This window comes from Otolemur garnettii, unplaced genomic scaffold (genome assembly GCF_000181295.1).
Source record: "Otolemur garnettii isolate 467f Iridium unplaced genomic scaffold, OtoGar3 scaffold00024, whole genome shotgun sequence".
In the NCBI taxonomy this organism is placed as follows: Eukaryota; Metazoa; Chordata; class Mammalia; order Primates; family Galagidae; genus Otolemur; species Otolemur garnettii.
In genome coordinates, this window is record NW_003852419.1 from 2,684,305 (window position 1) to 2,711,733 (window position 27,429).

The 27,429-nt window shown below is 40.6% G+C and overlaps 1 protein-coding gene across 3 annotated transcripts in view; it reads left to right on the forward strand.

Moving 5' to 3' along the window:
* Positions 1–17,577, forward strand: part of PPM1B (protein phosphatase, Mg2+/Mn2+ dependent 1B) — a 98,871-nt gene extending 81,294 nt beyond the window's left edge. The window contains exons 6-7 of one of the 3 annotated variants that reach the window (XM_023512135.1): positions 2,209–2,256; positions 17,244–17,577. In XM_023512135.1, coding sequence (XP_023367903.1) covers positions 2,209–2,256 — 48 coding nt within the window. In that variant the 3' untranslated portion in view covers positions 17,244–17,577. Of the gene's footprint in view, positions 1–2,208; positions 2,257–2,922; positions 7,543–17,243 lie in introns of those variants that run through there. The other 2 variants (XM_023512134.1, XM_012804040.2) reach the window with 2 other exon arrangements.
* The last annotated feature ends 9,852 nt before the right edge of the window (positions 17,578–27,429 follow it).

Genomic DNA, 27,429 nt, shown 5'->3' on the forward strand with positions numbered 1-27,429 from the left:
GTAGTGTAGTCCCATGTTGCTTATTCATTTTAACCTGTTATGACCCCTTTCCTTCCCTTAGAGAGCAGGGTTAGTAAGGTAAATTCAGCAATAATGATTCTGTCTTTATTTTAAATACTGATAACCTTGTTCACTAGGATTTTACATTTGTTTCGATTTTTTGATGTTGCATTAAAACATTTATTTTGATTACATGCCACCTCTCAAATTTTATCCCCAAGGTAAGTGCCTCACCCTAGTCCCAGAGAGAAGTAGATGAATTCTGGCCCTTTTAAATAGACCGTTAGACTAGTTTCTTCAGTTAAGGTAGATACTTGTTATCAGGGAGGAATAACTCCGAAGCCTCTTTGTATCTTTTAGCATAAGACATACTGGGGCATAATGAAATGGAGAAGGGCTGGACTCCAGCAATAACGAATTGTCTCATTTCCTTAAGCAGTGAGACACTTTTTTTTGAGACAGAGTCTCCCTTTGTTGCCCTCGGTAGAGTGGTGTCACAGCTCAACAGCAAACTACAGCTTTTGGGCTTAGGTAATTCTCTTGCCTCAGCCTCCCGAGTAGCTGGGACTACAGGTGCCTGCCACAGCGCCCGGCTATTTTTTGTCGCAGTTGCCCTTGTTTAGCAGGCCCAGGCTGGGTTCGAACCCGCCAGCCTTGGTGAATGTGGCTGGCACTGTAACCACTGGTGCTACGGGCGCCGAGCCTGAGACATTTTTAATATTTTGAAAGTAATTTGTCACATAATACTGAAGTAGCATTATGTAAAATTAAAAAACGATTCAAGTCTGTTACAATAAGTATAAGATAATCCTATGTGTTGATAAAGTATTGCTTCATAGTTGACAGCATTTTTTCTTGATAATACATAAAGAATGCTGTATAAAATCATAGAATCTTAGAGTTGAAGTATGATATATACAACGTATATATGTTTAAAACATGCATGAGAATAATACGCAGTAACTTTAGTAATTCAAAGGTATTGGGGAAAGTGAGTTTTTTTCTCATAAAAGTAAAGATGTAAAAATGTTAATTAAATCTAGGCAGCAGGTAAACAAGATAGTCTTTTCTGTAATTTCTGTATGAATTTTTCATAAATTTTTAAATTAAAAAATAAAATATAGAAACAAAAATAAAATACAGTGGTCCTGAATTGCCTTTAAAAAGAGGGGTGTCAGTTTATCATCCCAATAGTGTACAAGAATGTCCACGTATTTCTCTTTCTCACCAAAGTTGCACAATGACAGTCCAGTGGGTAAAATAGTGTAACTTACATTTTCTGACTAATTCCCAGTTATTTAATCACTAGTACGTAAACATTTTTTTTTCCATTTTCGCCAGTTACTTAGTTATTATACATGTTGCTCATTTTTCTTACTGATGAGGGAGAGCTCCTCATCTATATAGGGAAGCAACCATTACCTTGTTACATATGTCATGAAGTATTTTTCCCGGTTAATATTGTTAATACTGTTTATGGTTTGCTGTTGTTATTTTAAGGATATTGAGAGATGGGAGTAAGAACAAAGGGCATCTGACCATACTGAAAAGACCAGAAGCTCAACATGATGGGCTATCCCCCCCCCAATCTTATATACAACTACTATGTTTTCTGAGATTTTTCTTACATGATAATTTTATTTCTGTAGGTAGAATAAGGGCTCTCTACTCACTATGATTAGAGAGGCACTAAAGGGGGGCTAAAATGCTACTCTCCTTGGTCACAAATACTTCTTTTGGCCGAGCGTGGTGGCTTATGCTTGTAATCCTAGTATTTTGGCAGGCCAAGGTGGGAGAATTGCTTATTTCCAAGAGTTTGAGACTAGTCAGCGCATAGAGAGACCCCAATCTCCACAAAAAATTTAAAAATCAGCCAGCCACGTTGGGATTTGCCTGTAGTCCCAGCTCCTCAGAAGTCTGAGGTGGGAAGACTGCTTGAGTGGAGGAGTTCAAGGGTGCAGTGAACAATGCTGCTCCACTCCAGCCTGGGTGACAGAGTAAGATCCTTAGAAACAAACGAACAAAAACTTACACACTTTCCTGTAAAATCAAATATAGTAAGGTTTATTTTGTTTTACTTTTCTTAAAAGATTGAAAATTTACAATTTACAGTAAACCACATGATCTTAGATGTTAAATCTGCTGAATTTTAACAGGTATCTTTTATATATTCAGAAGTTTTAGAATGATGTCATTTTTCTTTAACAGTTTGATCCACCTTCAGCTGTATACACAGACAATATTTTCACATTTTGAGTAAGTAATTATTTACATATATGTTAAGGCTTGGGCCTTTTTGATAAGTTAATATTTATTACAACAAGAACTTACTACTAATGTTTCCAATAATTTTTCCAGTCCTTACATCAACTGTTACATAAGGCAATCTTTTCTCATTATTTGAAAATGCCCTTGATTATATATTCTTGTGTATGCTTACATTTTTATGGGTGTTATATTTCACTGTATTATGTATCAGTACCATGACATATTAATTATTATCTCACAGGGAAAATGCCCCCTTAACAAAAATGGAATGTATTTATTCTTCCAGAAGAACTTTTGAATAACTAGCCAAGATTTCCCTTGCAAATAAAAATCCTGTTAATATGTTGATTGAGTTGCTATGCGTGTAGATTAATTTGGGAGTCACTGATATCTTTAGCAGAGGTGAGTTCCCTTCCAGGAACTTCACTACATCTTTCTATTTATACAAGTATTTTTAAATACAGTATTGTAGTTTTCTCCATATTGTCTCTACACCTTGATGTAGAAATTAATTCTTTGCTATTTTATATTTCTTGTTGCTGTTAACTCTCTGCCCTCCTGTGTAATTATATTTTATATCTTTTTAGTAGACAACTGTCATTATTCATGTACCAAAAAAAAAAAAATTACTTCAATTTCTATCATTTCCACCAGATGGCAGTCTTGAGCACGTCCATTTGTAAACCTGCTGAGAACTCTGGTGACAAGAAAGGCAATGACTTGGCAAACCTTCCAAACCCCCGGAAGTACAAGGACAAAAAGGGTTTTTGTAAACCTGAGTGAAATATGAACCCAACATTTTATAATTACAGTATTCATGTGGCTATTGACCTTTACTCTTATATTGTACTAGTGGAGACAGAGAAGAACTATCACTGTAGCCTTCAAAATCCTATTTTTTCCTGTCCATACAATAAACACCTATGGCTTCTTGGCAGCACTTATGGTTTTATTCCAGGGACTCTTGTGGTTAAAGGCAGGTTTTAATCTGCCATCACTGTTTTCCTAAAAGCACTGTTTGTGTCTAAAGTTGCCGGATTTCTAGATGTTTGTGTAAGAGCATCTTGTGACTCTGCTTTTTATCATTTCCAGATCTCTTCTGAAAGGAGGTGGTGTTTATAGTTAATATGAAAGGAAGCAGGTTTGTAACTGGCTGCTCCTACACGAATACAAATCTTAATAACCTTTCTAAATTAGACCCTTTGGGGTTTAATTTAGGTGACTTCAAAACCTATATTTCAGGAGTATAGAAAATAGTAAATTACTTGATCTGACAGGGAATTGGCTCAGATACTCCTCCAAGCAGCCAAAAAATAGTACTTTTGGACAACCACCACTTGGGCAAGCTCCTCTCCTGTGCCTTTTTTTTACAATTTCATTTGTTAATCAATTTGCTCTTATAACTGAGGAATAGTAAACAACTGTAACTATATAGTAACTGTGTATATTCCCTTTCTGAAAAATGATATTCTCACTGTGGGGTTGAAAAGTGCAGGAAAGTATAGTAAAAAGGAAAAGGAACACATTTGGTTCTTGAGGTCAATGATATGCTAAGATTAATCCTTGCTTTTCCAAGGAAAATAGATATAAATATTATGGGAAGTGCTGTAGGAAAACTTTAAAGGATAATAAAATTTTAAAGGATAATAGTAATCTCTTTAAGAGAAAACTGTGGAAGCATTCCCTCTCATTTTTGGATCCCTGCTTAATTCTAGTATGTAATTGTGTGGAATAACAAGCTTCTTTAGAATGTTGGATGGATTTATTCATATTTTGTTTACTCTGAGAGTGAATGTTGAGATAAGACTTATTGGAATCACCTATGTAGGTTGTGCCTAAAGCAATAGTGCACTAAGACATACCTTTAAGACAAACTGGGTCAAAATTAGATTCTTCCCACATGTTTCAGAATAGTTATGGGTAAGCTGAATTGTATAAAGAAAATCATAAGTGAAGTGCACTTGGATGCTTGGCTATGTAAACTCTCTTTGAGAAGGAAGGAATTCTTTACTAGTAACTCATGTTTTTGTGTGTATCTTTGTCTACATATAATAGGGAAATATATATACGTAGACACACATTTTTAAGGTTTTTGGTTTCTGCAGGGAGGGGCATACATGGATGTTCCAGTGTACCACACTAATATGGTGAAACGTCATTCATCATCAAAAATTTATATATCAGTGATGATTAACACTAGAAAAAGGGTGCTGAAATAAACTGTATTTACTAGACAGATTTCACATCAGGAAACAACACACACAGCTGCTTATCCATTTGAGAGAGTAGCCAATAAAGCAAACTCTCAAGGTTTTGGACTTTCACATCTCCTAAAGTTTTAGCATAGTAGTTCTGAAGACTTGTCATTTTTTGTGTTCTTCAAAGAGTAGTAAATTTTGTAGCTGAGCAGATATTTAAGTACAAATTTGTAAAAGGTCAAAGGTGGAAAAAACATGAATGCCAGATGGTTTTCAGCAGCCTGAGTCTCAAGACAGAAGTCCACTTCCATCTTCAGACAGCTCTGCCTGTCCTCAGCTGTGTCTATGTCCTCACCTCATTTGTCTTAATCGATCCTTGATGCCAAATATCTAATCATATCACTTAGGAAGCCTCTCAGCATCTTTTCATTTTCCGTTATTTCATTCCGTATATATTGTGACTTTGACTGTATTTACCACCAACAGGACAAAATCCTTTTGTCCACATACGCTGTCATTTTCTCGATCTTTCTTACAGTATGCAACTCAGAACTGAACACTTTCCAATGGCAGAACTGTGTCATCCTTTGTTCTGGGGAGTACTCTTCATTCTTCTGTTTGAAACCCAGGTATTAGACTAGCTTTTCTGACAACCGCATGGTACAGTTTGAGTCCTTTGAGCTTAGTTATTTTTGCTGCTTGTAGACAGTATTTGAGTTAAGTTCGTTAAATCTTTTGACTTGATCTTGGATTCTGTCTAAGAAGTATTAGCCATCTTCTTTCCAGTCACTCCAGAGTTTCATATGAAAACCTCCCATATTGAGTGAAACAAGTTGAAGGACTAAAGCCCTGTGGTAGGCCTCAGAAGTTGTAGTGGGATGCAATTTGACCAATCTCTTAATCGGCGTCCATGAGTTAAGAATTTTAGTAATGTGCTGATCCACCTTTCAGCCAATATCTCTCCAGGTTATATATAAGGATATCATAGGATTTTACATTTCTTACTAAAGTCATCATATATAGCACATTTTATCTGGAGTTTTCACTAGGACCCTTTTCCTGTAGGTCTATGCAAATTTCTGGTGTTTTTGCTTATGATGTTTATTGCATCATTTATGTATTTTTTTTTAATTCTAAGCTACTTACATTCATTCCTGTGCAACTGGTGATTTCTTCTTGTTTTATTGTTTTTAAGGATGTATCTCTTTTTATCTTGTATGTTATACTTCAGTAACAAAGTCTTTTTCCAAATAATCTTGATGCGTTAAAAAAAAATCTAAAGTACAACTTGATCTGCAACCCAAGAGCCACAGGCAGCAGTGTAGATTGTACAGGGCAGAGCAGTGTCTCATTCATGAAGGTGCCATTCTTATCATAGACAGGTGGACCTAGATGTTACAACTCTCGGCAGGAGGCAGGAAGCGTTCTTCTAATAAAACCATATGGTTAGTTATGTTGCAACATATATGTAGCAGGTGGAAGTACAGTGACTTCAGTAAGGAGTGCTTTTCCACAGTGTATGTTGATGATTTACCAAAGATGCCACATGGGTTAGCAGCAGCTCTAGAATCTTCAATTGCTCTCTGAAAGGAGCCAGTGAAGCTTTTTCCTTTATGTTCTCTGGTTTACATCCTCCTTGCCTTAAAAAAAAAGACAAAGAAAAGAAAACAGTGGCATTGTAGGAGTGTGGCAGAGGAATGGGGCGGCACATAGGCGATCTTCAAGGACCAATTTGCTGTCTACCCTTGAGTTCAGGCTTCTTAGAAGGGCCAGTGCCACACTCGGTTTGCTGTTTTACCTCTTCTTCTCTTGACATCCTCAACTACCAGGGCTGAAAAAATAGCAAGTGAGAAAAATAGTAGGAAGGGAATGGCCCAGTTGTAAGTTTCCGCAGATGTATGTATTGTTTATGATATAAATACAGTATATTTGTGCACATTTCTGTATGTATGCTGTACTGCAATAAAAATTTAAAGAATCTTGACTAGTGCAATAACCTTCATATGTATTTATTTATTATATGAAATTTCTGTTCCATGTTAGTGGAGCACATGAGAAGAGTCTAGTAGATGCATTTATGCTTTGGAGATATGGACTAAAATACAGATTACAAATTGTATGAAATCAGGGAAGGAGGGAGCACCTTCAAGAGATAGGCAACAGTTTAGGCAGTGTTGCCTAAACTGCTGTAACAAACAGAACCAAAATTGCAATGGGTGAAACATAATAGAAGCTTATTTCTTGCTCATGTATAAACCAAGGGGCTTCCCAAGTCAGAGGGCTTCTCTCTTCCATGTGGCGACTCAGGTCTGAGGATTTTTCCATCCTATGGCTACCATCTTATCACCCAGGGCCTTTTGGTCATCTGTATCCCAACAGTGAAAGAAGAAAGCAAGGAAAAGGTACTCCTGCTTCTTCAAAGCCTCACCTGGAGGTAGTGTGCTTTGTTCCTATTCATCTTAATTGGTAAGAACTAATCTTGTGGCCACACTTAGCTGTCTGAAGGGGGGGGGCTAAGAAATTGTTTTCCCCTGGTTGGGTAGCTACATCACAGCTCAAAGTCAATGACTGTGGAAGACTGCGTGCACAGTATGGGGGCAGCTGACCATGTCTGCCACAGGCAGCCGTTCTCCAGAGCAAGTAAACAGGTTCTACTGTTGAGGAGAGATATGGCATACATATTAAGGCACTGTGGACAGAGAAAACTAACAATAATTCAAACACAAGCTTCAAAAGTGAGATGCCTCTATGCACTTGCTAGAATTGCTAACATTAAGAAGACTGACACACCACCATTGATTGGCAAAGATGTGTAATACTTGGAACTTTGAGTATCATTGGTAGAAGGATAAAATTTGGAAAAATTCTGAGGTTTCCTATAAAATAAAACATCTACTGACATTATGTCCCATCAGTTCCCCTCCTAGGTATTCACCTAAAGATGTATTCCACAAAAGGACTTGTGCAAGAACGTCTAGAGCAAGTCTATTCATAGTAATGTCAAATGGGCAACCACCCAAATATTCATCAGAAGGAGAGTGGTGGGTGGTGCCCGTAGCTTAGTAGGTAGGTTACTCGCCACATACGCCAAGGCTGGCAGGTTCAAAGCCAGCCCAGGCCAGCTAAAAACAACAATGACAACTGAAACAATAACAACAAAAATAGCTGGGCACTGTGGCCTGAGTCCCAGCTACTTGGAAGGCTGAGGCAAGGGAATCACGTAAACCCAAGAGTTTGAGGTTACTGTGAGCTGTGATGCCACGACACTCTACCCACGGTAACAAAAAGGTAAAAAAAAAGGAGAGTGGTTAAACTAGTATGCAACAGAATCCTCCTCTGAAATAATAAGGAAGGAACTACCAATACGTGCAGCAGGATGGATGAATCCCCAAACGTTCTGATTGGAGAAGCTTTATCCAAGAGTATGTGCTATATAGTTATGATTATATGAAGTTTTAGAAGAGGCAAAACTATGCTGGAAAAAGCATATGGGGCAGGGGAGTTGGAGATTAACTGAGAAGAGACTTGAAAGAACTTTGGGGGGGTAATAGGAATGTTCTGAATCTTGAAAAGAGGTTTGAGTTACACAGGCATATGCATTTGTCTACATGTCACACACGTTCACTGGAAACTTACGCACTCATTGTATACAAATTTTATAAAATTTATAAACGAGCATTGAACTTTAGTTAATAGTATACTTACATATTTAGGGGGAAAAGCACTGCTATCTGAGATTAATCTTGAAATAAAGAACAAATTGAGGGATGCATAGATGGATGGATACATGATAAAAACGAGTACAGTAAAGGATCAACACTTCACAACTCTCCAAGATGGGGAAATGGGGTCTGGATTCGCTCTCCTACATTGCACAAGTAGATACCCGGGCAAAAATTATGAAACAAAGGTTTTAGAGACGTTGGCAATAGAAAAAGAAGATTGCTGAGAAAAGGTAAACAAATGAGATGTACCCTTTTATTTCAGCTTACTGTCTAGAAAGTTTACAGGCCATGGCACAGAATGTGGGAACTCAAACAGAACCTGGTGGTGGTACTGAGTTGGGGAGAAATCTAAATTTAGGGAGCCACAATGCTATATTTGAGTTGGAGAGCAGTGAGCTGCACAGAAGAATTCTAGAAAACATCAGAGGGTCCCAGCAAGTCTAGCTGAGAACTGACCTGTAGAGGGTGAGAGGAAACCACCTGGGGCTTGACGCCTCCTTTCATTGCCCTTTGTTCTTATCCTTTTCATAAATTGAAGGTTTATGGAAACCCTGAGTCAAGCAAAGAAAGTGGTTTCTTGAGATGGCATCTAATTCTGGTGAAGATGCTGCGAACATTATTGAAATGACGACAAAGGATTTAGAATATTGTTATACACTAACTTAGTTGATAAAGCAGTGGCAGGGTGTAAAATACTATTAAACAACATCACATGCTGTAAAGAAATATTTCGTGGAAGGAAGAGGCAACTGACATGGCAGACTTCATTGTTGACTTATTTTAAAAAATGGCTTGGGTGGCGCCTGTGGCTCAAAGGAGTAGGGCTCCGGCCCCATATGCTGGAGGTGGCGGGTTCAAACCCAGCCCCGGCCAAAAACTGAAAAAAAAAAAAAAAAAAAAAAAATTGCTGTAGCCACCCCAGCCTTTGGAACCATCAGCCTGATCAGTCAGCAGCCTGGCAAGATCAGGCAAGACCCTCTACCCACAAAAAGATTATAGCTAAAAGATTATAGTCCTCTTAAAGGCTGAGGTATGTTAGCATTTTCAAAAAATATAGTATTTTTTAATTAAGGTATGTGCATTGTTTTTTTAGACATAATGCTTAATAGACTAACTATATCATATAATACCACATATAAACGTATTTTTTTCTTTGAGACAAGTCTCCAGGCTGGAGTGCAGTGGCATTATCATAGTGTTATGGGACGACATTAAGGACCACCAACTCAAATTAGAATTTCAAAAAGGAGCCTTTTATTAACCGCAGGGCTGTCTCAGCAAAGTCTAAAGCAGACTAAGTGACAGAGCACTTAGGGTTTTTCTAGTCTCAAAGTTGGCAATGAGGCAAACAGGTGGCCTGAAAGTTAGCAATTAAAAGTAAAAAGAACATTGGCAAAAGAAGCAAAAAGCAAGCATGGGGTCATCATGACCCCTTTTACAGAAGAGAACCTTGCAATTTAGTGGTTTAGCCAATAGGTAACATAAAGGGCCGTTAGACAACAATAAAGTAACATAATGCTGATCTAGTAATTAATGGATAAGTAAAACAATCTGTCACAGCACTTAGCTCATTAACTCTCATGATGACAGTTCTTGGCCCATTCGTTCTTATCTTGTCCTGTGTACTTAGCATCATTTCATTTACCTCTTTTTCCCCTTCTTCCTACCCGGGGGGTGGTGTGAGGCCGTTGTGAGGCCACTGGCATCCATCTTATGGGGTTAATGAGGCTGCTGGCATCCATCTCAAAGGTTCATTGCAACCTAAACTCCTAGGCTCAAACAATCCTCCTGCCTTAGTCTTCCAAGTAGAAGGGACTACATCATGCATCATTGCAAGCTGACTAATTTTTATATATTTTTGTAGAGATGGGGTCTCATTATGTTACGTTGCTCAGGCCAGTCTAGGAACTCCTGGCCTTAAGTGATCCTCCCACCTTAGCTTCCCAAAGTGCTAGGATTACATGTGTGAGCCACATACCTAGCCCAACATAACTTTTATTTTTACTGGGAAACCAAAAAATTAGTGTGGCTCCCTTTATTGTGGTATTTGCTTTATTGCAGTGGTCTGGAGCTGAAGCCACAGTCTCTCTGAGATATACCTGTACTTGAAAGAAGTAGGCAGAACAATTCCCAAGACACACGGAGGTCTAGGAGCAAAACAACCTCATAATACAAGGACACCAAGAAGAATCCTTTGACAAGGCAGCCTATAGGACTCAGAAATGGCGGAGCTGATAGAACTTTCAACACGTAAACAACACTATTACAGATACGGTCTGTGTGTTCAAGAAGATAGAGGAAAACATAAGCATGCTGAGGAGAGATGCAGAAACATTTTTAAACAACACTATTGGAAATTCCAAGAACAAAAATACACAGTATCTGAACTAAAAACACACTGGAATCAACATTTAAATAGATAGTGCAGAGCAACAGAGGAATAGCAATAGACATTATCCAAAAGGAAACACAGAAAAACTGTAGGAAAAACAAAAGAACAAAATGTTAATAACAAAATATTAGAAAATATCAAGTGGTCCTCCATATGCAATTGGAGCTTTAGAAAAGCTCCAGAATCTTTTCATCACACCATAAAGAAATCCCCTACTAACTCAGAAACTTGTTTTGGATGAAGGATGTAATATTGTTAAGATGTCTGTTATCTCCCCATATTGATTATTATTTGAAATTCTAATCCAAATCCTAACAGCCATCTCTTTGGTAAAATTTGACAAGCTGATTCTAAAATTTATGAAGAGAATGTAAGTGCCTTTGAGTAGCCAAAACAACTTTGTTAAGTTGGTGGATTCATATTTCCCACTGCAAGAGTGCCTATAAAAGTCATATAGTAATTAAGATGACGTGGTTTAGACTCTGTATATCAAGGAACACAATGGAGTCCTGAAATAGACCTATACTTACATGGTCACTTGGGATTTAACAAAGACGACATAGGAATTCAACAGGGGAAAGGAACAAACACATGGCCACATGCAACAACAGCAACCACAAAGTCAACCTTAACCCCTTACCTCATGCCACACAAGAATGAACTAGAGATGAATGACAGTCTTAATGATAAGAGCTGAAACTGCCCAGGTGCTGTGACCCTTTCCTGTAATCCTAGCACTTTGGGAGGCTAAGGCAGAAGGATTCTTTAGACCAGGAGTTTGAGACCATCTCTATAAAAAATAGAAAATTAGCCTGGCATGGTAGCATGCGCCTATAGTTCCAACTACTTGGGAGGCTGAGGGAGACTGAGACAGGAGGATTGTTTTATTCCAGTAGTTTGATACTGCAGTGAGTTTGATGATGCCACTGCACACTAGCCCAGGCAATAGAAATAAACTGTTGTCTCCAAAAAAAAAGCCAAAACTAAAGGTTTTAGATGATAACATGAGAGGAAATCTTTGTGACCTTGGGCTAGGCAACACTGAGATAAGGCACAGAAAAAAGAATGTAAGAATGTGTATTACAAAAAAAAAAAATACTATTGAACTTGAGTTAATAAAAATTAGAAACGTTTACTCTTCAAGGGATTCTGTTAAGAAAATGAATGAGTAGGGCGCCAGCCACATATGCCGAGGCTGGCTGGTTTGAGCCCAGCCTGGGCATGCTAAAACAACAATGACAACTGGAACCAAAAAATATAGAAAACAGTTTGGCAGTTTATATAAACATCATACTAATCGTATGACCCAGTAGTTCCATTGCTTAATATTTACCCAAGAGAAATAAAAGCATATTCCACACAAAAACCTGTATGTACGTGAATGTTCATAGCAACTTCATAATAGTCCAAAGTTGAAAATACCCTAAAAGTCTATCAATTGGTGAATAGATAAACTAGAGCCATAAAAAGGAAAAAATTACTACATTAATTCATTCAATGCCATGGATGAAGCTCAAAAGCATCATGTTAAAGAAGGCAGACACAAAAGACTACACACTGTCCACATATGCTGGCTGATGCTTATAATCCATTTGGAAGACCGGGGTGGGAGGATCTCTTGAGGCCAGGAATTTGAGACAGTCTAGGTAGCATAGCAAGACCCTCCCTCTACCAAAAAGTAGTTAAAAAATTATCTGGGCACAGTGGCACGTGCCTGTCATCTCACCTACTTGGGATGCTGAGGCAGGAGGATCACTTGAGCTTTAGAAGGTCAGGATTACAGTGAACTCTGATCATGCCACTGCATTCAGGCTAATAGTGAGGTTGGATTGAGGAGCAAAGCTAGAGACACCATCTCTTAAAACAACAACAACAAAAACTACATACTATGAGAATCCAATTAATCTGAAATTCTAGACAAGGCAAAATTAGAGTGATAGAATATCACTTGTTGACAGGACCTGGGCTGGGGAAAGGGGCATGAAGAATCTCTGGGGAGTCATGGCACCCTTCTATATATTATTGTGGCAGTGGTTACATAACAGAATACATTTGTTAAAACTCACCACATCATACACCTAAAAGTGCTGAGTATATATTTTACACCTCATTAAGCTTACAAGAAGAAGAGAAGGACGAAGGGGAAGGATGTGTTGAGGTGGATGTTGGGTTTATGAGTATTTTTGTAAAATCCTTTCAAATCTACTTTATATTTGATAATTTTTATTTAAAGTAAGTCAAAACATATGAACTTGAGGTGAGCATCACAAAAAGAGAACAAACAATATTCCAAATATTATACCTGGAGTTACTTTTCCCGTGGACACTTCTATGTGATGATCTTAGGGTAGGCAGCACCAGGAATTTACTATTTATGCATTTATTTAGTGGCTATGTGTGTATATATAATATATACATATACATATGTATGTATTATCTGAGTAATTTAATTATTTTCTTGAGCAACTGTTGGGGTAATAGTGAGGTTGGATTGAGGAGCAAAGCTAGTATAAAATGTTTTGCCAAGAAATGCATTTATATGCATTGAAAGTATAATATAAAATTGATCAAGACTACATTATTTTATAATCTCTGCTGCTACCCTCACCTAATAATCAGGAGTATTAATAGGCTCTATTAATAGAATCTAACTTTAAAATTAAATGGTCACTAAAATTTTATTGAAACCCAATGATAGAAGATGCCCAAAGGTGATTATTTTTTCCTTAAGAGCCACAGTTTTATAACCTTTTAGAACAGTCCCTTTTGCATGGCATCCTTACTAATGCAACATTGCCAAAACCACCCTGTCATTTCCTCCTCAAAAGGAGTAGAACGCCTCTATGTTGATTATGACTTTCATCTTGATGTCTCTTTAAGCTTAGGAAAGCGGGCTTCTACCTTTATTTTTTGTATACATAGAGTCTCGCTTTAGTCCAGGCTGGTCTCGAACTTCTGGCTGCAAGTAGTCTTCCTGCCTCTGCCTCCCAAAGTGCTACAATTACAGGCATGAGCCACTGTGCCCTGCCTGTGAGCAAAGATTGTTGCCCTTCTGGAAAAAAGATAAACTATAGGCTTAAGATGTCACCCTTTGAGTCTTTTGAAATAGCATTTTTGTAGTGATCCCTTGACATATATGGTTATTGCCCTTTATTCTGCAGATCAGGGATTGACAAAAAAGCCAGAGAGTGAATCTTTTTTTTTTTTTTTTGAGACAGAGACTCAAGCTATCCCCCTGGGTAGAGAGCTGTGGCATCACAGCTCACAGCAACCTCCAACTCCTGGGCTCAAGCGGGTCTCCTGCCTCAGCCTCCCAAGTAGCTGGGACCACAGGCATCCGCCACAATGCCTGGCTATTTTTTGGTTGCAGCCGTCATTGTTTTGGCGGCCTGGGCTGGATTTGAACCTGCCACCTTAGGTGTATGTGGCTGGCACCTTAGCCACTTGAGCCACCGGCGCCAAGCCGAGAGTGAATCTTTTAACTTTGAAGGCCACCTGGTCATTGTCTCTTAATTGTGCTGTGGTGGTGAACATATCACATAAATGAATAAGAGTGGTTGTGTTCCAATGAAACTTTGTTTCATTTATTTATTTTATTATTTATTTGTTTGCTTATTTGTTTGAGACAGCATCTTACTCTGTTACCTTAGGTAGAGTACTGTGGCATCATAGCTTACAGTAACCTCAAACTCTTGGACTCAAGAGATCCTTTTGCTTCAGCCTCCTGAGTAGCTGGGACCACAGGTGCCTGCTACAATGCCCGGCTAGTTTTTCTGTTTTTAGTGGAGATGGGTCTCACTCTTGCTCAGGCTGGTCATGAACTCCTGAGCTCAAGCAATCCACCTTCCTAGGCCTCCCAGAGTCCTTGGATTACAGGCATGAGCCACCACGCCCAGCCCCAATAAAATTTTATTTACGAAAAGAGGTATGGGGCTGGATTTGACTTGGGCTACAGTTTTTTGACCCCCCTAGCTGTGAACTATAAACATCACCCCAAACAGATATATGACTTGTAATGACAAAGGGCTCCTATAGTCAAATAACACAGATGCTACTTGGAAGAGAACCAATAATAAATGATAAAATGCTCATCAGAAAAGCCCCGTATCAAAGAAATCAGGGTGAGCATGGTCTGGGACTCTGTTTGATTAACTGGTATGCAAAAACGTGTTTTATAGAAATATACTTACCCAAGATAGCTTAGAGATGTGTCACTTATTAAATTACCACTTCAGTTGATAAAGTGTAATTTAATTATAATCATAAAATTCAGAGAGTAGGTTTTACTTCTCTCTATAAGATTATACTTTAAAAAAAAAAAAAGGAGATGGGATCTTTCTGTGTTGCCCAGGCTAGAGTATAGTGTAGAGTGAATTCAAGAGCAATTATGAAGCTGAATAGCTCACTGCAGCCTTGAACTTCTGGGCTCAGCTGTCCTCCTGCCTTAGCCTCCTGGGTAGCTGGGAGTCCCACATGCCACCACACCCAGCTAAGATTATACTTTTTTATAACTAGGAAGTAATCTAAGATGACCTTATTCTTGTGAAAATATTCCAACAAATCGAAGTCAGTTCTATGAAGATTTAGTTCTACAGTGTTTTATTCTTGGTGGTAAGGAGTAGATAAGGACATGACCACTGTGACTGGAATTTGTATGATCTGCAGTATTCCCTGTACTTAGCTCCCTTCCTCTGACTTAAAGCAGAATTATTACTTACGGACTGTACATGATTAGTTATGGTTTAAGCAAGGTACTGTCATAAAAGAGAACTTAGAAGAGCTAAGAGTCCTTGTCCTCATGATTACAGCATTCATATTAAGCAATTTTAAAAGGTGGAAAAGGAGGAAATAGGAACCAAAGGATATTATGGGAGCTGTATTTCTGCCGCTTCTAGTCTCTTCATACTGGATGTTTACTATTGAATGCATCTAATTTTTATCTCTTATTTAGTGGGATAAGTTTCTTTCCCCCGCCCCCCCACTAGATCCAGGGACAGACTGGAAAGTGAGAGAATTTTCTAGCTGCCTGCTTCTTGGGATAAGTGAAGATTAAAAAAAAAAAAAAATTAGTTCCAAGCAGATCATTCTTATTTCATGAAGAATAATTTAAGCTCCCTTTAAATGTCATGAGTAGACCCCATTGACCTGAGGGATGGACCTTAGAAATAATTGCAGTTTTTATTATTATGATTATTTCACAACAACCACCTTTCTCAGTGATGTGGGCCTTGCTACGCAAAGCTTGTTGCTGAAGAAGCTCTCTAATTTCTATGGGAAAAGCCCCTTACTACTGGTAGGAAGTTTTTATACACTATTTTCTTTAATCCTCACAATAGCCTATAACATAAATGTAACAGCTGAAAAGGTAACTTGGCTAAGACTATGAAGCTTCAAAGTTGCTTCTGTGGGATTCAAACCTGTGTCTGACTGGCCCAAGACCTGCACTCCCCGTGCTGAGTGAAGGTGAGTTGTACTGCAGCTGCAACTCCGCAAGCCCGAGCTAGCAGCCCGAGGCTGTGCCACTAAAGCCTGACACAACAGGCAAGTCATTCAGTGTTGCTGCCCGTTGGCTTCCTCACCTGTCACTAGAAAGGGTTAGCCAGGAGTTCCGCCAAACCAGGAGAACTTAGTTCACAGCTTACACTTGTTCATCACAAAATTAGAAAAATAAGGACAATGTAATTTCTCCATAAAGCTACAATTTATTCTGCTTAAAGAACTATCCTTTGATCTAAGAATATGTTCTTCCTACATGTTTTGGTAGTACAAGTCCTTCCTGTAAAATATTGGGTGTAGATGGTAGATATTTTTTCTTTGAGATAGTCTCACTCTGTTGCCCAGGCCAGAGTGGCGTGGCTTGAGCCTAGCTCACAGCAACCTCAAACTCCTGGACTCAAGTGATCCTCCTGTCTCAACCTTCCAAATTGTTGAGACTAAAGGTGCCCCCACGATACCTGGCTAATTTTTCTGTTCTTTGTAGAAAACAGGGTCTTGCCCTTGCTTGTGCTGGTCTTGAACTCCTAAGCTCAAGCAGTCTTCCTGTCTTGGCATCTCAGAGTCCTAGGATTATAGGCATGAGGTGCCATGCCCAGCCTGATGGTAGATTATTTGTAATATCCTTACTGAGCAAAATAAAATGTTGGTATCCTATTTAGGTTTCTAAAATACTGTTTTGGGGGGTTTTGTTGGAATTTTCCTTGCCTTTGAAATCCCGGCGTTTGGGCTGAGTATTATTTAGGTCACAGATTATTGGGGGGAGGGGGCAGTTAAAGAACTCTGGTCTATAAATAAAGCTTGATATAGAAAGAAAGCTGAAACTTCAGAAGGTGCAAAGATTCGGGATATTATTCAGTCACATAAATGGTCCTTTAAATCGAATGTAGAATTGCCAACATTTAAAATTTGGGAAATCTTACATATTAGTATGAATTTCCTGCTTCACTAGAAAAATTAGATCTGGCAATCTCCATCTCACATTGCTGCGGGAGCAGAGTGGCCCCCCCATGACCCTTCTGGTTTCTGGTTTGCCGTTGTTCCCACTGTTTTCTTCTTCATCTCACGCTGCCTGCTTCACTCATGTGCCATCCCAATCCTACAGGCTTTGGTACTCTGGTTTCTCTTCAGATCTTATAAATCTTTCGCCTTTTACAAATCCTACAGGCTTCGAAGCTTGCAGGGAGACTTTGAAGCTCATGCGAGTGTGGCCCGGGGACCACAGCATCGACATCAGCTGGGAGATGGTTAGAAGTGCAGAATTTCAGGCTTCACTCAGAATCGACTGAACCGGGGCCTAAGTTTAACAAGATCTCCAGGAGAATCGTATGCACATTCAAGATTGAGAAGTCCATTGAGAAAGACCTGGATCTCCGAGATCCTTTCCTCAATAAGATCCTAAGTGTTGGGTGTGATCCGACTTAATGGGCACAATGTCAGGGTGTGTGGCACACCTCTTGGGGATGGGGCATAATTATAAGAGGGACTCTACCTAACAAATGCAAACACTGTAACCTAATTCTTTGTACCCTCAAATTAACCTGAAATAATAAAAAATTGTATGTTAAAATAATCTCCATTGTAAGGATGAATATATAATAAATAACACAGACAGGGCTAGTTCAGTGTCTATGGTGGTGGTGGTGGCGGTGGTGGCAGGATGGACTAAGGGATGGGGAATGGAGCTGGGACTCAGAGACAGGTAGGAAAAAATGTGCAGAAAGAGTTGTTCCTAATCCACAGTGAGGGGACCAGGAGCATCACTGACTGGCTGGAACGTGAGGCCTGATTTGGGTAACACTGGAAATACAGTTTGAGCATAAATTGTAGTTCAGACTTCTAGGCTAAGATATTTGAAATTTGTTTTCTTTTTTTTTTTTTTGAGACAGAGCCTCAAGCTGCCCCCCTGGGTAGAGTGCCATGGCATTACAGCTCACAGCAACCTCCAACTCCTGGGCTCAAGCGAGTCTCCTGCCTCTGCCTCCCAAGTAGCTGGGACCACAGGCGCCCGCCACAACGCCTGGCTATTTTTTGGTTGCAGTTGTCATTGTTGTTTTGGCGGGTCCGGGCTGGGGATTCGAACCCGCCACCTTGGGTGTACGTGGCTGGCGCCTTAGCCGGTTGAGCTATAGGCACCGAGCCAAAATTTGTTTTCTTTATCAGGAGAAGCCATTAATAGCTTGAGACTTGTAATTATGGGTGTTTTGAGAAGATTAATAGTCTCAGGGTCACATTCAGAATGGTTTTATGTACAAGTCTGGACAGTGGTAAAGCAAATTCCTTATGACACATTTCGTGTCTTTTCTACTGATGCTGGCAAATGTTCCTCCAGGGTGTTCTCTGACACCCTGACTCAGCTCTCAGAGCCACACTGATTATTTCTTGAGTTTGTTTCGTGCCTTGCCACGGGAATGACCATTAAAGGTCAGGGAGTCATAGAGCTGCTTCCAGGGGTACAGGATCTGGCCTGAGAGTGGAGGAATTCACTCAACATCCAAGAACCACACTTCCCCAGCTGTGGATAGCGGAGAATAGAGTTTGTGTCCCAGGGAAGTTCTAATGGTGTTCTCAGATGCCTGGCACCATTTTGAAAGTAATTTGTGACTATAATTTATACTCTTTTGATTTTCAGTGAGACTATTCGTGGCAGTACAACGTCTATCAATTCTACTAATTGAAAGTTTTTCAGAACAGCTCATGTGTCTGATTTGGAAGTCTTTGTCACAGGATAGGTAATGTGGCATTGAACGGTTGGGCCATCTTCCTTGATAGAATGTTGTTAAAGACCAGTTATTAAGTGTTGTTGTTTCTTTTGTGATTCTGTCCTTTTTTTTTTTTTGAGAGCAAAGTCTGTAAGCCATAAAGAATTGAGACACCCTATTGTTAAATCAGTCTGTTCGTTGCTCCATAAATTCCATTACATTGGTCAGTGACATCACATCAGGACCACATTATGCCTTTCTGTTTGTGTTGACGTGTCGTGCCTAGAGTCTGGCAGTTTATTACAAAGCTAAATATGGCCTTATCGTGTGATCGAGGAAGAAGTTGACAATAGTCACTGAAATCCCCTCGTCACAAAACTTGGGTCTGAGACTCACAGAAACGCTCTCATCAGGCTGAGGCACCCAGCTCAGGGCTGCACCTTGTGCTATCAGTGGCTGTTTAAAAGAGACATTTTTGCAATTCAACAACAACAAAAACTCAAAATAGCCTGATGAAATGAGCAAAGAACTTGAACGAACATTTCTCTAAAGATGATATACAAAGAGCCGACAAGCATGTAAAAAGATGCTTAACATCCCTAATTTTGTTAAAGAATGCCAATGGAAACCATGAGGCTTGCACCATGACCCCAGCTTAAGGTGACCACATGAGCCTTAAAAAATAAGTAGCCAGCACAGTGGCTCACACCTGTAATCCTAGCACTTGGGAGGTGAGCTGTGACGCCACGGCACTCTACTGAGGGTGACAAAGTGAGACACTGTCTCAAAAAAGAAATAAAATAAAATAAATAAAACTTAAAATTAAAAAACTATATACTGAGCTATCACTTTGTACTCATTAGTACAGCTACAAAAATAAAACACTAGGAGGTGTTTGTGAGGAGGCAGATAAATTGGAATCTTGTGCACTGTTGCTGGGATTGTAAAATGGTGCAACTGCTATGGAAGGGCAGTGTGGAATTTCCCCCAAAAATTGTGCAATGGAACTACCACGTGATCCAGCCGTCCCCCACTTTTGAGAAATCCCAAAGCTACGGCCACAAGAATTGAAGGCAGAGTGTCAAGGAGGTATCTGCACGCCACCTGCACAGCCGAGTGATTCACAGTAGCCAGAGATGGAAACAAACCTGCTGTTCCACAGCTGCCTGAATAAACAAGATGGAGTGCGTCTGGATGACGGAATGTTCAACCCAAAGAAGAAGGGAGGTCTTGTCACGTGCTGTGGCACGGATGGACCCTGAGGACATTATGCTCAGTAAAATGAGCCAGTCTGAAAAAGGAAAATATCACGTGATTCCACTTATGTGAGGTATTTGAAATAGTCAAATTCATAGAGATAGAAAGTAAAATGGTGGGGCAGAGCCTGTAGCCCAGTGGGTGGAGTGCCAGCCACAAACACTGAGGCAGGCAGGTTCGAACCTGGCCCAGGCCTGCTAAACAACAATGACAACTGTAACAGAAAAATAGCCAGGCATTGTTGCGGGCACCTGTCATCCCAGCTACTTGGGAGCCTGAGGCAAAAGAATCGCTTAACCCCAGGAGTTTGAGGTTACTTTGAGCGGTGATGGCACGGCACTCTACGGAGGGAAGTAAAATGGTGGTTCCCAGGGGCTGGGCGGAGGAGGAGCAGGGGAGTTATATAATGGGTATCCTGTTTCAGACGGGTGGGATGAAAAAGTTCTGTGGATTAGTTTCATAGCAATGTGAATATACCTCACACTACTGGCTGTATACTTACAAATGATTAAGAAGGTAAGTTTGTTTTTTACCACAATAAAAAAAGTACACAATGTATTAATTGCATAAATAGCCCAATTAATAGCCTGTTGTACCCATGCCCTTTGTCCCATAACCTCTTATAAATTCCTTCACATGTTGACTCTAGACTTGGCACAAAAAGTATAGTCAAAAACGCGCTGTGTCACTTAGGAGGCTGGGTCTCTAAAACGACAGTTTCTGCCTTGCCTTCTCTCTCCTTCGGGACCAAGCCAGAATGCTAAGAGGAAGCCCACAGCAGGCAACATGGAGACCACATTGAAGAAATACATTTAGACAGAAGGGAGACACCCCCTCCCAGCATCAGCTGCACCAAGGCAGATAGTCGGATGGCAAATAAGCACAAGAAAAGATATTCCCCATCATCAGGAAAGTACCAATCAAAACCACAGTGAGCTACTACTACCTATGTACCAGAATCACTGCCATTAAACAGACTTAGCATAGCGAGTACTGGCAGGGTGTGGAAGAACTGGCATACTCAGACACCACACTGAAGGGAACGTAAATGATGTGACAGCTTGCCGAAACGGTGCGGCAGTTTCTTAACAGTTAAACATACACTTACCGTGTGGTTATCTAAGAGAAAAGGAAGCCATGTCCTTACAAAGACTTGCACGTGATTGTTCAAGTTTTATTTATAATAGGTGAAAAAAATCCAAACATCCACTTACACATATATGGTGTTATTTTCTTAAAATGGAATACTGCTGGCTGAGCGTGGTGGCTTACGTCTGTAATCCCAACCTGCCGAGGCAGGTTGATAGCTTGAGCTCACCAGTTCGAGACCAGCCTGAGTAAGAGTGAGACCCCATCTCTAAAAAAAAAAAACTAGCTGGATATTGTGGCGGGTGCCTGTAGTCCCAGCTACTTGGGAGGCTGAGGCAAGAGGATCACTTGAGCCCAAGAGTTTGAGTTGCCGTTAGCTATAATGCCATGGCACTCTACCAGGGACAACAAAGTGAAGCTTTGTCTCAAAAGAAAAAAAAAAATGGAATACTGCTCAGTAATAAAAAAGGAATGTACTGAACAACAATGAGCTACCACTGCACTCCTATCAGAATGGCAAATATAACACAAGACTGAACGCTGGCAAGGAGGTGGCCTGAGCCACTTGGGGAGCCAGCCTGGCAGTTTATTACAAAGCTAAATGTGGTCTTGTCATGTGCGCCAGCAATCACATTACTTGGCATTTACCCAAATGAGTTGGAAATTTATGTCTACACAAAAACCCAAATCTAAATGTTTATAGCGCCTTTCTTCATCATTGTCAAAACGCGAAAGCAACTAAGAAGTCTTGCAACAGATAGTGTAGTCCATCCACACAATGGGTTATGATTCAGCAATAAAGGATATGAGCCATCAGACAATGAAGAAACATGAAGGAAACTTAAATGCATATTGCTGAGGTCAAAAAGTCAGCTTGTAAACAACTACCTGTCCACATGAAAGAAAGCACGAGTATATTCTAGTGAAGACGAGGAGGGAACAGGAAAGGGGAGGAGGGAGGTGATTGGCAAGTCCTCGCCTAATGTGCACGATGTTGGGGCAGACAGCACACCCCCCTGGGTGAAGGGCTCAACTACAGCTTGAACTTTATTATTTATTTATTTATTTTGGAGACAGAGCCTCAAGCTGTGGCCCTGGATAGAGTGCTATGGCATCACAGCTCACAGCAACCTCCAACTCCTGGGCTCAAGCGAGTCTCCTGCCTCCCCCTCCCAAGTAGCTGGGACCACAGGCACCTGCCACAATGCCCGGCTATTTTTTGGTTGCAGCCATCATTGTTGTTTGGTGGCCTGGGCTGGATTTGAACCTGCCAGCTCAGGTGTATGTGGCCAGTGCCTCAGCCACTTGAGCCACAGGTGCCGAGCCAACAGCTTGAATTTTACCATGGAAGCAAAACAATGTCGCCTAAACGTTTGTACCCTCATGTCAACCTGAAATTTGAAAAGAAGCCAGTCTGTAAAGGCTAATGCTATTTTATTCTAATGACGTGACACTCTTGAAAAGGCCAAACTACAGGGACAGTGAAAAGATTAGCGGTCACAAGTGCGGGTGAGAGGAGGGAATGAGGGATGAACAGGTGGAGCGCAGAGGATGTTTAGGGCAGAGCAGCTGCTCGGATGATGCTGCGGGAGTGGAGACGTGTCACTATACCTTCGTCAAAGCACAGAGAGTTAGAGCACCGGCAGTGAACCTTAATGTGAACTATGGGCTTCAGTTAATCTAATCTATCGGCCCTGGTTCATCCTTGAACATCAAATGTACCACACTGATGCAAGCTGCTAAAAATAAGGTAATCTGGGGGTGGAAAGGGGAGAGAGGGCATATAGAACTCTGTATTTTCTGCTCATTTTTTCTATAAACCTCACACTGCTCTAAGAAAAGTTAATTAGCTAATAAAAAGAATAAACTATTGATACAGGATAAATCTCAAAATAACGTCCATGAATAAAAGAAACCAGACTAACAAAGAATACATACTACATATATGACTCGATTTATATAAAATCCTAGAAAATGGTGATAGAAAGCAGATTGGTGATTGGCTGAGAGTGAGGGGGCCTGGGGAGTGTGTTGCAGGGAAGGGAAGGAGGGAGAGATTACAAAGGGGAACCAAGAAATTTTTGCAGCTCACAGACGTCTTATTTTGATTGTGGTGATAGTGGCATAGGTGTGTACACATTATAAAACTTACCAGCTGTGTACTTTAAATGTGTACGGTTTATTGTTTCTCAGTTATCTCTCATTAAAGTTGTTTTTTAAATGCCAAAAACCAAAAAGTAACCTAATCATTTATTCATTTTCATGACTCCACAGCTGTGGCTGGGCAGTTTTGCTGATCTTGCTGGGCTTACTCATGGCTCTTGGTCAACTGCAGTTCAGCTGTGGGCTATCTGGTCTAGGAAGGCTCTGGATGGGGGACCCCAACCAGGTCCCCAGCCTTCCTCCCACACCCTCCAACAGACCCGTGGGGCATCTTCTCAGGTGACGGCAGGGGTCCCAAAGACAGGCAGAAATGCACTGCACTTTTAAAGCCTGTTTCTGTGTTGAGTTTGTTGCTGTCCCATATGCCAAAGCAAGTTACATGGCCACATTCAGTGTGTGAAGGGACTAAGAAGTTGTAGGATAAAAGGTGTGGCTATGGGGAGGTCATTAATTGGGCTATTAATACAATTAACCTATGCTATACCTAAATAATGTTTTGATTTGTATTTCTTTAATACCATTAAGAAGGTACTTTCATGCAATTACATATTACTTTCTTATATACAATTTGGCAATTTTTATTTTTATTTTATTTGATTTTATTTTGAGACAGAGCCTTAAGCTGTCCCCCTGAGTAGATTGCTATGGCATCACAGCTCACAGCAACCTCCAACTCCTGGTCTCAAGCTAGTCTCCTGCCTCAGCCTCCCAAGTAGCTGGGACCACAGGCACCCGCCACAATGCCCGGCTATTTTTTGGTTGCAGTGGTCATTGTTGTTTTGGCAGGCCTGGGCTGGATTCGAACCTGCCACCTTAAGTGTATGTGGCTGGTGCCTTAGCCACTTGAGCCACAGGTGCCGAGCCCATTTGGCAATTTTTGAATCTCTTACTGAATGTAACTTGGCTGTTAATTTTATATATTTGCATTAATTCTTTTTCTAAATTTTTCTTTCTTTCTTTTTGTTTTCTATCTTTTAGGAGACTCTGTTGCCCAGGCTGGAATGCAGTGGTGTGATCATAGCTCACTATAACTTTGAACTCCTGGCCTTAAGAGATCCTCCTGCCTTGGCCTCCTAAAGTATTAGAATTACAGACGTGAGCCACCATGCCTGGCCTAGAACTATTTTTAAAAACATTTTCTCTAGGTAAGGCAAGGTGGCTTATGGACATAATCCTAGCACTCTGGGAGGCAAAGGTGGGTGGATTGCTTGATCTCAGGAGTTCCAGACCACCCGAGTAAGAGTGAGACCCTGTCTCTAAAAAATAGCTGGGCATTGTGGGGGGCACCTGTAGTCCCAGCTACTCAGGAGGCTGAGACAAGAGGATTGCCTGAGTCTAAGAGTTTGAGGCACTCTACCCAGGGCAACAAAGTAAGACTCTATCTCAAAAAATAAAATAAAAATTTTCTCCTGAACTATATTTATAATATTAACCCCACAACCAAATCAAATTTCACAGCTAAGGTAACAGAGGCTTAGAGAAGCTGGCAAATTTGCCTAAGATCGTTCAGAGAGCAAATGGTGGAGGAAGGGCTTTACCTCACTTTCTCTGCCTTAAAATTTCACTTATTAAACTGTGTCATGTCAAGAACATGTGGCTAAGAGACGTGATAAATGTACGTTCTACTTTCCTTCTCTCTTTGCTCCTTCTCCTCCTTCTTCCTCTTGTTTTTTTTTTTTTATTGTTGTTGTTGAGACAGAGTCTCACAGTGTCACCCTTGGTAGAATGCTGTGGCATCACAGCTCACAGCAACCTCCACCTCTTGGGCTTAAGCCATTCTCTTGCCTCAGCCTCCCAAGTAGCTGGGACTACAGGCACCCACCACAACGCCCAGCTGTTTTTTGGTTGCAGTTGTCATTGTTGTTTAGCAGGCCCAGACCCGGATGGAGCCTGCCCCCTTTGGTGTATGTGGCTGGTGCCCTACTCACTCAGCTACAGGTGCCAAGCCCCTCTTTCTTTTTCTAAAGCATATAAGTTTCAGTCTATTCATCTTTCAGTAACTAATCTTTTATTCATTTAATAGTGCACCATGCACTGAAGTAGCTGCTGTGAACTTAGAGCTGACCATGGGACATACCCGACCCTTAGCTCAGCCTCTGTGAGCCAGTCTGGTGAACAGGTTAAAGCAACATGGCAAAATCCTAAGTATTTACAAACCTAACATTGTAAATGCCATGTGTCACTTTGGTGGGTTTGCTGCTGAGTGACTTTTTGAGGTGATTGCTTTGAAATTCATTCCGCGCAGATTTTCATTAATTGTGGCTTCTATATGCTTGTGTCCTGGTTTCCTTGCAGGATGTGTCTGGCTCCTGTGCTATTCTCCATTGTTCTGCCATCTATTTTCTAGGTATTTCATCTTCTTTGTTTTATTCCTGGGGTTTGGATTTTTTGAGCTGGTTTATTTTTATTAGCTCTGATATTTTTGTTGTGATTATCCAGATTAGTTTTTAGAGCTTTCTTCATGTTCTTATTTCTTATTTATGTTTTAACAACATTAAAATATATATTTTAACAACATATAAATTCTATAAATTTCTATAGAAACATTGGGTTTCTACCATCAGTATTTCCTTTAAATCCTTTGAAAGTCAGTAGGACTGATACCTTTGTACTTGCTTGAAGTCCTTAGCTTTGTAGATATTTTCTCCAGATTGCTGTCAACTTCTTCCCTTGCAGTGTTTCAATACTTGTTAATTGGATGTGTGTTTTCTTTTTTTCTTTAGTTCGGATAGTATGGGGTGTTTATGAGTTCTGGGCGGCTATTCCTGGGAGGAGTTACTTTCACCCTTACACTGAAATGTGCCATCTGCTGAGGAAGTACTACACAGATTTCCAACTTGGCCTTCCCTAACTTAACCTTTTTCCATGAAAGAATAATACACATGTATTATAGAAAACTTAGATCCTTGGGCAGCGCCTGTGGATCCGTGAGTAGGGTGCCAGCCCCATATACCAAGGATGGTGGGTTGGAACCCTGCCCCAGCCAAACTGCAACAAAAAAATAGCCAAGGATCATGGTGGGCGCCTGTAGTCCCAGCCACTCAGGAGGCTGAGGCAAGAGAATTGCCTAAGCCCAAGAGCTGGAGGTTGCTGTGAGCTGTGACACTGATACTGGAAAAGTGGCACCTCAGCCAGCTCAGCCTAGTGGGGCTGGGGAACCTGCCACCTCTGTCTTGACGGCAGCAGCCAACAAAGGAACCGGCAGGCTGGAGCAAGCGGTGGGGAGCCTCCAGTAGAGTGGCGCTAGAGGACCTGTCGGCTCTGCCTTGGCAACAGCTGGCACAGAAACTGGCAGGCTGGAGCCAAAGGGGGAGCTTTCTTCTCCCACTAGAGGCTCCAGTAACAAAAAAGACTGGTGATCAGGGGAAAACACTGGTGATTCTTCTGGTGCATCCCTGATTGGTCCATTTTCAATCCTGCTCCTGACTGGTCTATTTTATAGACCAATCAGCTAAGCTCTCAGCTCATTGGACAACTGACCCTATATAAACCCCTGAGTAAAGAGCCTAGGGGCAGATCGTTGCAGACCTTCCAGGAAGATAGAGCAGAAGAGCAAGACTTTAGCAGACTGTTGCAGACCTCTGAGGGAGAAAGAGGAAGTGTTGTAACACTTGGATCCTGTTCTGCAAGGAAGTTTGGCTCTTTGTAAGAGCTGTAACACTTGCATCCTGCTCTACAAGGAGGTCTGGCTCTTTGTAAGAGCTGTAACATTTATACCCTGCTCTACAAGGAGGTTTGGCTCTTTGTAAGAGCTGTAATAGTACCTCTGTAAATAAAACCTAACTTACTGTCCATCCTGTGGTCCATCGATTCATTCATCGAATCGTCAAGACCAAGAGCCTGGAAATCTAAAGTCAAAAATCCAGTATCAACACCACAGCACTCTACTGAGGGCCACAGTGAGACTCTATCTCTAAAAAAAAAAAAGAAAACTTAGATCCAAAATGGTTTAAAGAACATAATGATGAGGCAGTTGCCATCCAGCTCTTCAATAAAAGGACTCCTCCCTAAAAAAAAAAAAGTAACATAATGAGTGTCACCAATAATCTTAGAACACAGAGATTAACACTTTAAACATGTTTTCTAGCAGGACTTTACAAGTAAACATAACACTTTTTTACATAATCAGGACAATTTCTTTA